Below are 15182 nucleotides of genomic sequence, written 5' to 3' on the forward strand. Positions count from 1 at the left end.
CGCTCTTCTGTCACCTTCCCCAGGTATCTGGATATTAAGAGAGGTTACTCTCCTTCCCATTGCAACAGTGTGCCAGCTGAATGTTTAGTGTTTATCTGTGTCTAAGATTCTAGACTGTTTTTAGTCTCCTGCAGGCACTGGTCAGCATGGCGTGTTGGTACTGACGTCCCCATTGCGTCAGCTGAAGTGGTGTTCATTTCATTTCAATAATTTATTGCCACGTCAACAAGTTTGATAGGAATTTGTCTTGGTACAACTCTCATTCAGAAATGACCTAGAAGACAAACATCAAAAATACACCAACAATGTACATCAACAGTCCCCAACAACAATAAGACAATAGTTGAGTTCCCTCGAAAGGGATCGTCTCAGGTTACACATGTAACCATGGTTCCCTGAGAGAGGGAACAAGACGCCTGTTTGCTTTGCCATGGTTCGGGCGTACCAACGCGTCTTCCTTCAGACATTGATTCCTTGTTTACAGGTGCCTTGGACAGCACCCTGCGACATCATCGCTGTGATGATTGGCTAGTTGGGACCCGTGCCTCAGACACTGACCTGTGCGTACCCGTTGCATTAGCTGACGCGGCGTCTCGTTCCCCTCTCAGGGAACCATGGTTATATGCAGAATCTGATACGGTTTCTCTGTTTTCTCTGGGGCGGCAGTGGCTCAGTGGTTCATGTGGGTTGTCTACAAACCGAAAGGTTGGTGGTTCGATCCCCGGTTCCACCTGACCACACCAAGTGTCATAAATGTAGTCCATTTACCATTACCATAAAGACTGAATTTTTAATGTTCCATATTTTTCTTCAGAAAGACATTTTTAGATTTAGATGTTAAGATTTAGATTTTTTCAAAAGGAAGATATCTGTTCTTGGAGTGGCTGTGATGAGGTTACACATCAAATGATCTCGGTAATATCTCCAGATGTGAAATTGCTTTATTAGTTGCATTATAGTGCATATTATTTTACACTACACCATATGAATGAATAGAGTGACTTATTTTCATTCAGTTTCTGATTTTTTTTTATGGCGTGGACAGGGTTATTTTTGCGGCTGACCTTATTTGCATATGTAAATTTGTAAGAGTTTCTCAGGAGAGTATTTAAATGAATCATGCAAGGTGATTTACTAAGGTTTGCGCTCGTCTTCCATTATTTAGTGCCAAAAAATGTGCTATAGACGCAGCCGGATCATTTCCATAATGACCAACACAATCTGTGTTCTTCACTGTGAGCCCTGTTTAGTAAATCTGGCCCTTCACTGTAAAAAATTTGGAGTAGGATTTACTTGAAAAAACCTTGCTAAACGATCTCACTCAGAAAATGCTAGTAAATTTACAAAGATTTGCCAAGTAAAAACCTAGACATATTAATCAGTAGCTTTAATTGGAAATCTTTAAGTTCAATTTACTTGGAATGTGGAATTAAGTAAACTTTACAAAAAATAAGTATTTTTAACTCGGCTTGTAAAAGGTTGATTAATACCGATTTCCTTTGCCTTTGTATTACACTTCACTAAAACAATTATCTTGAATTTTATTAGTCATTTATAGTATGTTCTTTACTTAGATCATCTAAGTAATTTATGTATACATCATGTCAGACTTTAAGCCTGAATATTAGAGTTGTGACGTTCGTGAACGAACCGATTCTTTTGAACGGCTCATAAACATGAACGATGGGAGCCGAGTCGCGGCTGGAGGGGAGCCGTTCTTTCTGTCGTTCTTTTTTTCCTATGCGTGTTTTACACAGATGCTCACAAATTAGCTCCTCAGTTAGCGCAGGGGCGATAGTTGTGCACGCGCGTGCATCTTTTACGTTATCTTTTATAACCCTACGTGCCTATGTCATTGGGTAGGAGCGGAGCCAAAACTTGTGCACGCTGCCATCACATGGTTACTCCAGTTAAAAAAAGCCATAAAGTAAGGAACTGCTTGTATTTATTTACATTGTGTTATGAAGTGGAAGGATGATGAACCCAAACGCAGACAGTGTACAATGAACTCAGGGTTTATTAGGACAAAAAAGGAAAACAAAGCCCACGAGGGGGCAAAACAAGACTGGGTAACAAACACTAGACTTAAACCGAGGTCAAGACAGGAACAATACTAAAACACGAACAGACTCTGGATTAACAGTTAACTCAAGGGATTACTCACTGCAAACTTCACAAAACAACAAACAGCTCTCACAGCAGGTTTCACAGCATGTTTCAAACAATGAACCGACACAGGACAGCAAACACAAGGGGATTATAAAGGGGAACACTAATGACCAGGACAGGTGAAACTGACTAGACAATAATCACAAGACTAGGATAACAAGGGGGCGGGGTAAGTTAACGAGACAACACAAGCACATGGCCCAAACAGGCCATGCGCTTGCACACAAAACATGATTCTGTCATGATCCTGCCTCACGACTAGAGAAAATAAAAGACAAGAAGGCAGAATCATGACAGAACCCCCACCTTAAGGAGCGGCTTCCAGACGCTCCTCAAGGGGACATTAAACACGGGACATGACAGACTGTGACAAAGACACAAACCAACAGTACATAGCAAAAACTAACAAAGGCATACAAAAATACACAACGACAGGATTGGGGTGAAACATCAAAAACAACATACAAGGCAGAGGAGGTGGAGGAAACACAGAGTCTTTGAGCGACTGTCCAGGGTGGGTGGGCGGGACAGGGGTCCTGGGACCACAGGGAGTGGACTTAGGAAGAGAGGACCGAGCGGGCTTGGGAGGAGTGGTGTGGGACAAGGGAAAAACAGTCCGGGGTTGAGCCATGACAGGGGAGACAGGGGAAACAAACGGAAGTCCAGGGACCGTGGGGACAGGGACAAATGGGGAAACAGTCCGGGACCGGGGTTGAGCGCAGACAGGACTGACCGGGGAAACACACGAGGTCTTGGGAACAGTGGAAGTCACAACAGGGATAGCAACTGGGGGTACAGCGAACGATGGACACGAAGCTGGACTCATGACGGGGGGTGTGGTAGGAGATCGCAGAGGGAAAACTGGGACAGAGCTCACAGAAGGTGACTCTGATCCGACGATCATCCTCTCCGACTTGGGAGTGGTGTTCTCCGCTGCAGGTTCAGGGACAGCGCCTACCGACATAGGTTCAGGGACAGCACTTACAGACACAGGTTCAGGAACAGCGCTTACAGACACAGGTTCAGGGACAGCGCTTACAGACACAGGTTCAGGGACAGCGCTTACAGACACAGGTTCAGGGACAGCGCTTACAGACACAGGTTCAGGGACAGCGCTTACAGCAGCGGGTTCAGGGACAGCGCTTACAGCAGCGGGTTCAGGGACAGCGCTTACAGACACAGGTTCAGGGACAGCGCTTACAGACACAGGTTCAGGGACAGCGCTTACAGCAGCGGGTTCAGGGACAGCACTTACAGACACAGGTTCAGGGACAGCACTTACAGACACAGGTTCAGGGACAGCACTTACAGACACAGTGGGCTCGGGACAGGACAGGACAGGCACTTCGAGGATCTTGATCAGACTGGACAAATAGTCAGACAGGGTCTTGGCAGCCAGAGAGATGGGCATCTCCTGACGAGCAGAAACCGACTGCAGAATCTCTCTTGCGGCTAGATCGGCCGCAACTCTCTCCGCAGTGGGCTCTGGGACGGCGCCTGCTGGAGCGAGCTCTGGGACGGCGCCTGCTGGAGCGGGCTCTGGGACGGCGCCTGCTGGAGCGGGCTCTGGGACGGCGCCTGCTGGAGCGGGCTCTGGGAGAGACAGAGACAGAGGACCAGAGGCTCCCTTCTTCCTCTTCTTCTTCCTGGGTCGTGGAGCAGAGGACATAGCCAGGCTTGTGACCGGTTGGGGAAGCACGACAGGAAGTGTGGTCTCAGTTGAAGAGGACTCCGAAGTAGACTCCCACGACAGCCGTCTCTCTCGCTTGCCACGGAGACTTGCGGGTGCAGCTGATGCGTCGGGAGCCGAAGTGGAGTGAGCCTGGTTCCCCTGCGTAACCACGGCTAAAATGTGACCCTCCGGGATCACTGGCAGCCTGGCAGGTGGTGACAAGCTTGTGGGTGTCTGTGACTCTCTCCGGGATAAGCTATCCACCACAGCTTGAAATGGGCGACGAGTGAGCTCCTCCCGTTCAGTCAACGGAGGTGGAGAGTTGAGACCGGCGATGAAATAGCGAGAAACCAGGACCTCAGGCAGGAAGAATCTCCTTTCTTCAACGACCTGAGCATACTTCTGCAGGGACAACTCACCCTGGGGAGGAAATGGAAGTCTTCCAGCTCTACTATCTGCGATGGCCGACTGCCACCATAATTCTTGGTCAGCCGGTTGTGGTCTATTGGGGAAAGACAAACAGTCTGCTGGGTTCTTCTCTGGTCGGTTCATTCTGTTATGAAGTGGAAGGATGATGAACCCAAACGCAGACAGTGTACAATGAACTCAGGGTTTATTAGGACAAAAAAGGAAAACAAAGCCCACGAGGGGGCAAAACAAGACTGGGTAACAAACACTAGACTTAAACCGAGGTCAAGACAGGAACAATACTAAAACACGAACAGACTCTGGATTAACAGTTAACTCAAGGGATTACTCACTGCAAACTTCACAAAACAACAAACAGCTCTCACAGCAGGTTTCACAGCATGTTTCAAACAATGAACCGACACAGGACAGCAAACACAAGGGGATTATAAAGGGGAACACTAATGACCAGGACAGGTGAAACTGACTAGACAATAATCACAAGACTAGGATAACAAGGGGGCGGGGTAAGTTAACGAGACAACACAAGCACATGGCCCAAACAGGCCATGCGCTTGCACACAAAACATGATTCTGTCATGATCCTGCCTCACGACTAGAGAAAATAAAAGACAAGAAGGCAGAATCATGACAGAACCCCCACCTTAAGGAGCGGCTTCCAGACGCTCCTCAAGGGGACATTAAACACGGGACATGACAGACTGTGACAAAGACACAAACCAACAGTACATAGCAAAAACTAACAAAGGCATACAAAAATACACAACGACAGGATTGGGGTGAAACATCAAAAACAACATACAAGGCAGAGGAGGTGGAGGAAACACAGAGTCTTTGAGCGACTGTCCAGGGTGGGTGGGCGGGACAGGGGTCCTGGGACCACAGGGAGTGGACTTAGGAAGAGAGGACCGAGCGGGCTTGGGAGGAGTGGTGTGGGACAAGGGAAAAACAGTCCGGGGTTGAGCCATGACAGGGGAGACAGGGGAAACAAACGGAAGTCCAGGGACCGTGGGGACAGGGACAAATGGGGAAACAGTCCGGGACCGGGGTTGAGCGCAGACAGGACTGACCGGGGAAACACACGAGGTCTTGGGAACAGTGGAAGTCACAACAGGGATAGCAACTGGGGGTACAGCGAACGATGGACACGAAGCTGGACTCATGACGGGGGGTGTGGTAGGAGATCGCAGAGGGAAAACTGGGACAGAGCTCACAGAAGGTGACTCTGATCCGACGATCATCCTCTCCGACTTGGGAGTGGTGTTCTCCGCTGCAGGTTCAGGGACAGCGCCTACCGACATAGGTTCAGGGACAGCACTTACAGACACAGGTTCAGGAACAGCGCTTACAGACACAGGTTCAGGGACAGCGCTTACAGACACAGGTTCAGGGACAGCGCTTACAGACACAGGTTCAGGGACAGCGCTTACAGACACAGGTTCAGGGACAGCGCTTACAGCAGCGGGTTCAGGGACAGCGCTTACAGCAGCGGGTTCAGGGACAGCGCTTACAGACACAGGTTCAGGGACAGCGCTTACAGACACAGGTTCAGGGACAGCGCTTACAGCAGCGGGTTCAGGGACAGCACTTACAGACACAGGTTCAGGGACAGCACTTACAGACACAGGTTCAGGGACAGCACTTACAGACACAGTGGGCTCGGGACAGGACAGGACAGGCACTTCGAGGATCTTGATCAGACTGGACAAATAGTCAGACAGGGTCTTGGCAGCCAGAGAGATGGGCATCTCCTGACGAGCAGAAACCGACTGCAGAATCTCTCTTGCGGCTAGATCGGCCGCAACTCTCTCCGCAGTGGGCTCTGGGACGGCGCCTGCTGGAGCGAGCTCTGGGACGGCGCCTGCTGGAGCGGGCTCTGGGACGGCGCCTGCTGGAGCGGGCTCTGGGACGGCGCCTGCTGGAGCGGGCTCTGGGAGAGACAGAGACAGAGGACCAGAGGCTCCCTTCTTCCTCTTCTTCTTCCTGGGTCGTGGAGCAGAGGACATAGCCAGGCTTGTGACCGGTTGGGGAAGCACGACAGGAAGTGTGGTCTCAGTTGAAGAGGACTCCGAAGTAGACTCCCACGACAGCCGTCTCTCTCGCTTGCCACGGAGACTTGCGGGTGCAGCTGATGCGTCGGGAGCCGAAGTGGAGTGAGCCTGGTTCCCCTGCGTAACCACGGCTAAAATGTGACCCTCCGGGATCACTGGCAGCCTGGCAGGTGGTGACAAGCTTGTGGGTGTCTGTGACTCTCTCCGGGATAAGCTATCCACCACAGCTTGAAATGGGCGACGAGTGAGCTCCTCCCGTTCAGTCAACGGAGGTGGAGAGTTGAGACCGGCGATGAAATAGCGAGAAACCAGGACCTCAGGCAGGAAGAATCTCCTTTCTTCAACGACCTGAGCATACTTCTGCAGGGACAACTCACCCTGGGGAGGAAATGGAAGTCTTCCAGCTCTACTATCTGCGATGGCCGACTGCCACCATAATTCTTGGTCAGCCGGTTGTGGTCTATTGGGGAAAGACAAACAGTCTGCTGGGTTCTTCTCTGGTCGGTTCATTCTGTTATGAAGTGGAAGGATGATGAACCCAAACGCAGACAGTGTACAATGAACTCAGGGTTTATTAGGACAAAAAAGGAAAACAAAGCCCACGAGGGGGCAAAACAAGACTGGGTAACAAACACTAGACTTAAACCGAGGTCAAGACAGGAACAATACTAAAACACGAACAGACTCTGGATTAACAGTTAACTCAAGGGATTACTCACTGCAAACTTCACAAAACAACAAACAGCTCTCACAGCAGGTTTCACAGCATGTTTCAAACAATGAACCGACACAGGACAGCAAACACAAGGGGATTATAAAGGGGAACACTAATGACCAGGACAGGTGAAACTGACTAGACAATAATCACAAGACTAGGATAACAAGGGGGCGGGGTAAGTTAACGAGACAACACAAGCACATGGCCCAAACAGGCCATGCGCTTGCACACAAAACATGATTCTGTCATGATCCTGCCTCACGACTAGAGAAAATAAAAGACAAGAAGGCAGAATCATGACACATTGCATTTTGTGTTCATGTTATTGTATCTACAGTATACATTTACAACTTTAAATATATTTTGTTTTGTTTTTTTTTATCAAAATGTTCTTGTGGTATTGAATGAATAACTTAAGTCAACAGCTTTACACATACACACACTTCCCAGATAGCAAACTGACATTGAATCAACGATGAAATATGACATCGAAACAACGTTGATCTAACATTGTTTTGCTCATCGAATTAACGTTGAACCAACGTCAGACGCGTCATTCTTTCAAAACTAACGGAAAATCAACTTGAAATCAACGCGTTGTTTCAACGTTGTGAAAGCAAACCAATTTTCGATTTTCATTTAGCTTTGAAGAATGCCGCATCTGACGTTGGTTCAACGTTAATTCGATGAGCAAAATCAATGTTGTTTCAATGTCATGAGAGACGTCGTTTCCATGTTGATTCAATGTCAGTTTGCTATCTGGGTTTGTACTAGAGGTAAAATCAAAATAGTGATGTCACTTTCTAAGCAGAGGGATGTTGTGCAACCATATGGAATATAGTCCACACATGACAAATGAGGTAATAATCAACATTTCAGAATAATTCAAACTCAGATATTGATGTGTGATATCTGAGTTTGAATTATTTGACTACAAATCTCACCTTATCATTCCTCCCAGTGATTATACTAAATATTTAAAAAGAGCCAAAAGAGCCATTCTTTTGAACGGCTCTTTGAAAGGAACGGCTCGCCAAGATCCGGATCCCCTCAAAGAGCCATAAATCCCATCACTACTGAATATGTGAATGCAAACACCTCAATACTTGGTAGACAATACACAATGGTGGTAACATTTGATGGATCGTTTTTGTGTTTGAATGTGTCGTTTTAAGCAAAAAATTTACTCGAAATGTCACAAAATGGCAATTTACTAATACTGAAAACAAAAATCAATGATAAAACAGTGTAAATACAGCTGGAAACCAGTGAAAAATGAACCTCATTAATTATTCAAGGTCCAGTGCATGATGGGAACCCCGGTATCAGAAAAGTTGAGTAATTTTTACGTAATTTTATTGAGTTGATATTACACTTTCATTTATACTCGCTTGAAATAAGTACTGATATGGAATTTACTTAGTTTTTTAAATTCTGGCCTGAACTAACTTTTTCAAGTAAATTACATTGGGTTTTTTCACTAGTATTTACTTAACCAAAAAATCATTTTTTACAGTGTTGGTCAGTTTTAACATACAAAACAAAATCACCTAGATGTGAACAGATCTCCCCGTTTACAGTCAAGTGCTTAAAAGACAATTTCCTACCAAAGCCACTTGAAATTCATTGTTAAATGGCAAGCCGTTTAGTAAAAGGACGCTTTGTAATCTGACCCGACGTATAAATGCAGATTTTACTGTATGACCCCAGAGCATTCGTACCATTAAAGGGATATGATGTCTTTTAAAGTTATTGTGAGATGTTTTAAATGTTAAAATCTCCAACATGAACAGTTAGAGCTAGATTCTGAACTAGCCTGTAAAGACAGTCACAAGCAATCCCATATTCAATTAATAAATCTAGGGTTGCTCGTGGAATCCGCTGAGCGCGAGTGAAACACACTGATTACTTTCTCTTTCCGCCATCATGCAGATAGCGCAGCCGTGTGCAGATAAGCGCAGAGGAATCCATTTAACATGAAGCGAGTGGATAGACTGCGTGTTTATCAGCCCGCAGCACAAGTCGCTTCAGTAGAGATACTGGATCCGGACGCACCGACAGCCGATAAGAAGAGCGGGTGGGCGAAGCGAGCGGAGGAAGTGATAGCGTCTCTTCCCCTTATATTTCTCTCACATTCTCATCGTCTGGGCTTTGTTTTGGCGAGAAAAGTCTCGGGTGCTCTTTTCATGATCAAAAGAGGGTTGTTCATCAGACGGACTGTAGTGTGTACACAAAGAGAAACAGCACACGTCTGAGAATGCAATACACTTAAATGCTTTCCTTAAGTGTGTCCATTCATCCCATTTACACCAGCTATTCTCTAGAACGCTCAGCTCAGATGAGTTAAGGTTTAGTGTTTGTGTACACACACTATCATAACTGGGTAAGGTGACCTCTGAGCACCACCGTCAAGCTGGAAATCTTTATGCATCATACTGTACATGAGCTATAAATGTTCACTTGTTGATTATCGCGAAACAAACCCACACAGTGACCTGGACCCCGAGCTGACTGTACATTATCCAGGTCATTAAATGGCTGCGTAGCAATTAATAAAACACATGCTCGTGAGAAATTGATTTAAGCATAAACTATTTTATAATGTAAGAGGGAAGAGAGTCTAAGTATGGAAGCTTGTTTCCACCACAGAAGAAAACATTGCAATCTCACTCATTATTGACTTTTATTTCTCAGAAATGCGTGATATAGTTGGGTCATCTATAGCTTTTCCATGACCGCGCAGAGCGATGGTTCGTTTCTCACTGGATTTGTCATCTATAAAGGTTTAAGAAAAATTTTAGCCGGGGTGAGTTTTGTGAGAGCCCTATATCCAAAATGGCTGCCGTCGACCAAGCTGGAAATTAACTTTTTAATTTTCTTGCCCACACTGCATAATACATGGTTTCTGAGACTATTTGGATCAAGAAATTCATAAATGATGTAGATTTATTGATTTGACCAATTTTTGACCTTGAAATTCAAGATGGTCGCCAATTGGCTCCTTAAAGGAGTAGTTCACTTTTGAAAAAACTTTTGCTGATAATTTACTCACCCCCATGTCATCCAAGATGTCCATGTCTTTCTTTCCTCAGTCGAAAAGAAATTTAGGTTTTTGATGAAAACATTCCAGGATTTTTCTCCATATAATGGACTTCAATGGGAACCGGATGGTTCAGGTCCAAAAGACAGTTAATAACAGTTTCAGATGCAGCTTCAAATGTCTTTAAACGACACCAGACGATGAATAAGGGTCTTATCATGCGAAACGATCGGTTATTTCAAAACTTATTCCAGAAATGTAACTTTTCTAAGGACAAATGCTAGCCTTGCTCTATTCTGTGAGGCGCGTTTGTAACGTCACGTAATACGTAATTACGTTCAAAAGGTCACGGGCGACGTAGCCGGAAGTACAGAATCAAAATCGTCCGACATCGTTGTTTTTCCTTTTAATTCCTTTTTTGTAAACGGTGTTTGAGTTAGTTTTCACGTTCAACCTATGCGTTCAACTTGTAAACACTGACTCTGTACTTTCGGCTTCGTCGCCCGTGACCTTTTGAACGTAATTACGTATTACGTGACGTTGTAAACGCGCCTCACAGAATGGAGAAAGGCTAGCATTTGTCCTTATAAAAGTTACATTTTTGGAATAAGCTTTGAAATAACCGATCGTTTCGCATGATAAGACCCTTATTCATCGTCTGGTGTCGTTTAAAGACATTTGAAGCTGCATCTGAAACTGTTATTAACTGTCTTTCGGACCTTGAACCATCCGGTTCCCATTGAAGTCCATTATATGGAGAAAAATCCTGGAATGTTTTCATCAAAAACCTAAATTTCTTTTCGACTGAGGAAAGAAAGACATGGACATCTTGGATGACATGGGGGTGAGTAAATTATCAGCAAACGTTTTTTCAAAAGTGAACTAATCCTTTAAGGTGATGGGGTAAAAATTTTAACCTACAGATATCACCATGAAACTTTACCAGTTGATTACTCTCATGAATAGGAGAAAAAAATGTATTGCAAGTTTTGCGTCAGCGAATAATCGCAGTTGCGTGTTATAAAATCAGTATTAGTAGTAGAATTAGACTTTATATCTCCCAATTGCGTGATATAATCATGCAATTCTGACTTTATAACACGCAATTGCAACTTTATATCTCGCAATTCTGACTTTATAACACGCAATTGCAACTTTATATCACGCAATTCTGACTTTATAACTCACAATTGTGACTTTATCTCACAAAATTGTGAGAGAAAGTCAAAATTGTCGGATAAAAAGTCGCAATTACCTTTTTAATTTTTTATTCTGTGCCGGAAACGATCGGGAAAAAGATCCGAGATACAGTGTTGTGTCACTGCAGAAGTGCAGCCTGGAGTATTTTGACTACGCTTTTTTAAAGTACGTCTTCTCTCTGCTCTTGACGACCTCAGATGTGCTAATGGATATTTCGGCCGTCCCGACGTTCCTGGGGGTTCCTGTCAGCCGTGTGTGTGTAACGGTAACCTGGACCGCACAGCGGCGCTTAGCTGCGACCCGGTGACCGGAGCCTGTCTGCGCTGCCGTGAGGGATACGGAGGGCCTGACTGCGGGAGGTGTGCTGACGGATACTTTGGAGATGCCCTCGTGGCCAAGAATTGCCAAGGTGAGTGAAGATGCCGAGTTTCATTGTTTTAGCCAACAACTAAACCAAAGGCCGACGTTACGTTTTTTTTTTTATCTTTAAAAATATGTTTTTCATCACAGATATTATAGTGACCATGTCTGTCAAGCATAAAAAGGAGTAGGAGAAGCACTGTAAAAAAATAAATAACATCACAGACATTCTCGTCCATGTGGGATGGGTTTTCTCAGAGGAAAGACGAGACAGCTGAAAAACACTAGGCGCTGAAAAACAGACGCGTTTGATTCAGGCAGGATTAAAATCTGCGAAACACCAGTTTACCTGACGTCCTCTGGGAAAGCTGGTCCCATCTGAACCGGGAGACTGTCAACATCAAATGTAATGGATGCAGAGGCATCTTTTTCCTCTGTATCGTGACATACATCACAGTGAAACGGATTATTGAATAAGAAAAAAAGTAGGGCAGAAGCTCCGTTCTATGCATCGGTTGTGGAAATGTGTGTTTGGCAGTCGGAAATGAATGTGAGGTCAGGGTTAAAGCGGACTACGTGATTGGAGAATCCCTGTGTATGTCAGTTTGTCATTTAAATGGAAGATCCAGTGATGATGACACATAATCCACCAATCAGAGAAGTCGCTGTCATCACGTTCATAGACATTTGACTTTTTATGAAAATGCAATTTGTATGGGTTTTTATAATTTTGACCTATATAATTCATTAAGTTAACATAACCTGTGAAATGTACTTTGAAGGCGCAAATGAAATTGCAAGGAGTAAAAAGTAATATATTAGCATTGTAAATGTTATTGAGTACGGGATTCAGTTCCTATAGTATTACTCAGCATGTTTAAACACTGTACAGTCCCTCCAGAAAAACGCGATTATGCGATCGCTGAATTCAATGCAAAATCAGCCAAGGTCCGCATATTTATGCGGGGGCCGCATTTTTTCAAATACGCCGCACTTTCGCCGCATAAATTGCCGATTTCCGTGCAAAATATGCGGGGTTTGCATAATTTCATAATCCTCGCATTTTCGTTGCAAAAAAAGTCACATGTATCTTAGCAGAAAGTTGAAAAATGTTGCGTTTGCTTCACACAAGAGCAGCCATTTCCCCCTGTTTCCATGGGAACGTTATGAAGTGACGCAATTAAGCGACGCCAGACAGACTCACGGAGGGGATTGACATCTCACAAATCGAACTCGTATAACTGTCTGTCACACGTTCTACCGTCACATCGTTACTTAATAAACAACATAAGATATAAGAAGTAGCATCAAACAGAAATTACCCGCACACATGGGGTGTTCGATGCGCACAAATAACACTGCAGAGAGTTCAACAGGGAGCGCGCAGCTCTTAAAGGGGCCACACCTTATTTACACTCCTTACAGTCTGAAATAAAACAAAATGAGTTCCCAGCACTTTCTATGATGTAGTATGCTTGCTTATCAAAGGAAGTAATAAGAATTGACTCTTACATTAGCCTAGTGAGAACAGGATGTTGGGCGAATCACTTTTTTTCTCTTTTTCATCAAACCGCAATTTTTGCAAGTTCCTGCAATTTCATCGCATAAAATTGCATAAATATCCCGCATATTCCATCGCATTTTTAAAGAAAACGGGCCGCGTAATCAATCAATTTTTGCCAGCAACAATCACAAAAAAACTCTGCGTTTTTCTGGAAGGACTGAATACTATTATGGTAAATGTTAAATATAAATCGCAAATTTTTTCACAAATTTTGGGAAATTACCACCACAAAATCAGTCATTTTGATCGCAAAAATCACACAAAAAAAAATCGTGAAATCCTGGAGGGACTGACTGTACTATTGTTATATTACTGTAGGGTGCCGTATCTTAAGCTCTTTCCTTCCTTTCTTTAAACGCCATATTTGGCTGTCACTTTAAAAGTTGTTAATGTGTCAATTTTTGTAGAAATTAAATTGTGTACTTCCAGACAGTCTGGAATATATGGCAGATGTGTGTGAGAGAGGTGAGCTGATCCAGTATCAAGCTCAGGCCGTCTAGCCTCAAGGACAATACACACACCGATTCCCCTCCAACAGGCCTCACGCTGCACCATCTGTGCTCAGAAAGTGTGTGTGCATTACATCGAACCGCAATCTGTCCTCCTGCAGGCCACGGTCGCACACACACTGCCATCTGAAGCAGGATACAGTCGCTCTCTTTGATTGTTTTGCACACACACTGCGCTGATTAGCATGCAAAGGGGTCATGGGATATTGAATAATCTCACTGGTTTTTAATTTCAGCTGTTACTGTATACGCTAGAGGCGATTCCCATGGTTACGCATGAAACATGACCAGGAAACAGTTTTCAACTCTCGATGTGTTCCTACAGACCGTAGCTCATTTCAGATGGTTATAATATTGCAAAACATGTTCAAATCAAACGATGGGATTAAACCTGGTATATACAGACAGTTTTAGGATTTTTAATGTTTTCATTTGTAATGAGATATTCTCTTTACGTAAATGTATGTACTTATAAAATAATAAAACTCTATTATCAGACTGAAAAAAACGTCAATTTTAATATCAAACTAGAAAATTGTTAAATAGAAGCTTTTCACCACTTAATACTGTACAAAAGTCATGTTTGAAAAATGTGCACCAAGCCGCAGTTGCTGACCTCAGGTCTGTACTGTTCAATGCTCGCCCGTTTCCAAACTCTGGAGCAAGTTTATATTTAATTGAAGAAAATTGGACTGACTTTATTTGTGTTGTGAAGAGCAGAACAATGCAGTGGGAGCGCAGCGCTCAATGGGGAGTTGTTTGAGTGACCTACATTGAAAAATGTTGTGCTGTTCATATTTTTGTGGAAACTATGATGCATTTTATTTTGCAGGATTCTTTGATGAACATGACGTTCAAAAGAACAGCATTTATTTGAAAAATAAGTCTTTTTTGTGTCACTTTTGACCAATTGAATAGGTCGTTGCTGAATAAAAGCATTAATCTTGCACACTCCACACGTTTGAATAGTTGTGTGTGGAGGTTTCCTCAACAATATGAAGCGCCACTACAGAAATGTTTCATGAGCAGCAAATAAAAAAATTAAAAAGCCAATTTAAAAGTATATTAGAGTGATTTCTGGAGGGTCATGTGACAAAATTCAGCTTTGATTTACATTTTACTATTTATTCACATTTTATAATGTTTATATTTATATATTTCACTGTTTTCACTGTTTTTATTTTGATCAAATAAATGCAGCCTTGGTGAGCAGGAGACCTTTAAAAATATTAAAAACTAGGGCTGTCAAACGATTAATCGCGATTAATCGCATCCAAAATTAAAGTTTGTATATATATACAAAATAACATGCATGTATATTTAAGAAAAAAATATATTATTTATATATATATATACAAAATAACATGCATGTATATTTAAGAAAAAAAATATTATTTATATATAAATTATTTATATTTATATATAATATAAATTATATATCAATCTATATACAGTATATACATGAAAATA

The 15182-nt window shown here is 43.5% G+C and overlaps 1 protein-coding gene across 4 annotated transcripts in view; it reads left to right on the top strand.

Annotated features, from left to right (window-relative positions):
* Window positions 1–15182, top strand: part of lama2 (laminin, alpha 2) — a 303798-nt gene that overhangs the window by 169407 nt on the left and 119209 nt on the right. For all 4 annotated transcript variants that reach the window (XM_089118335.1, XM_089118333.1, XM_089118331.1 and 1 more), the window contains exon 19: window positions 11477–11688. In XM_089118335.1, the coding sequence (XP_088974461.1) occupies window positions 11477–11688 (212 nt within the window). The remainder of the gene's footprint in view (window positions 1–11476; window positions 11689–15182) is intronic.

The sequence above is a fragment of the Pimephales promelas genome, chromosome 13 (assembly GCF_988280905.1).
Source record: "Pimephales promelas chromosome 13, fPimPro1.hap1.1, whole genome shotgun sequence".
Classification (NCBI taxonomy): Eukaryota; Metazoa; Chordata; class Actinopteri; order Cypriniformes; family Leuciscidae; genus Pimephales; species Pimephales promelas.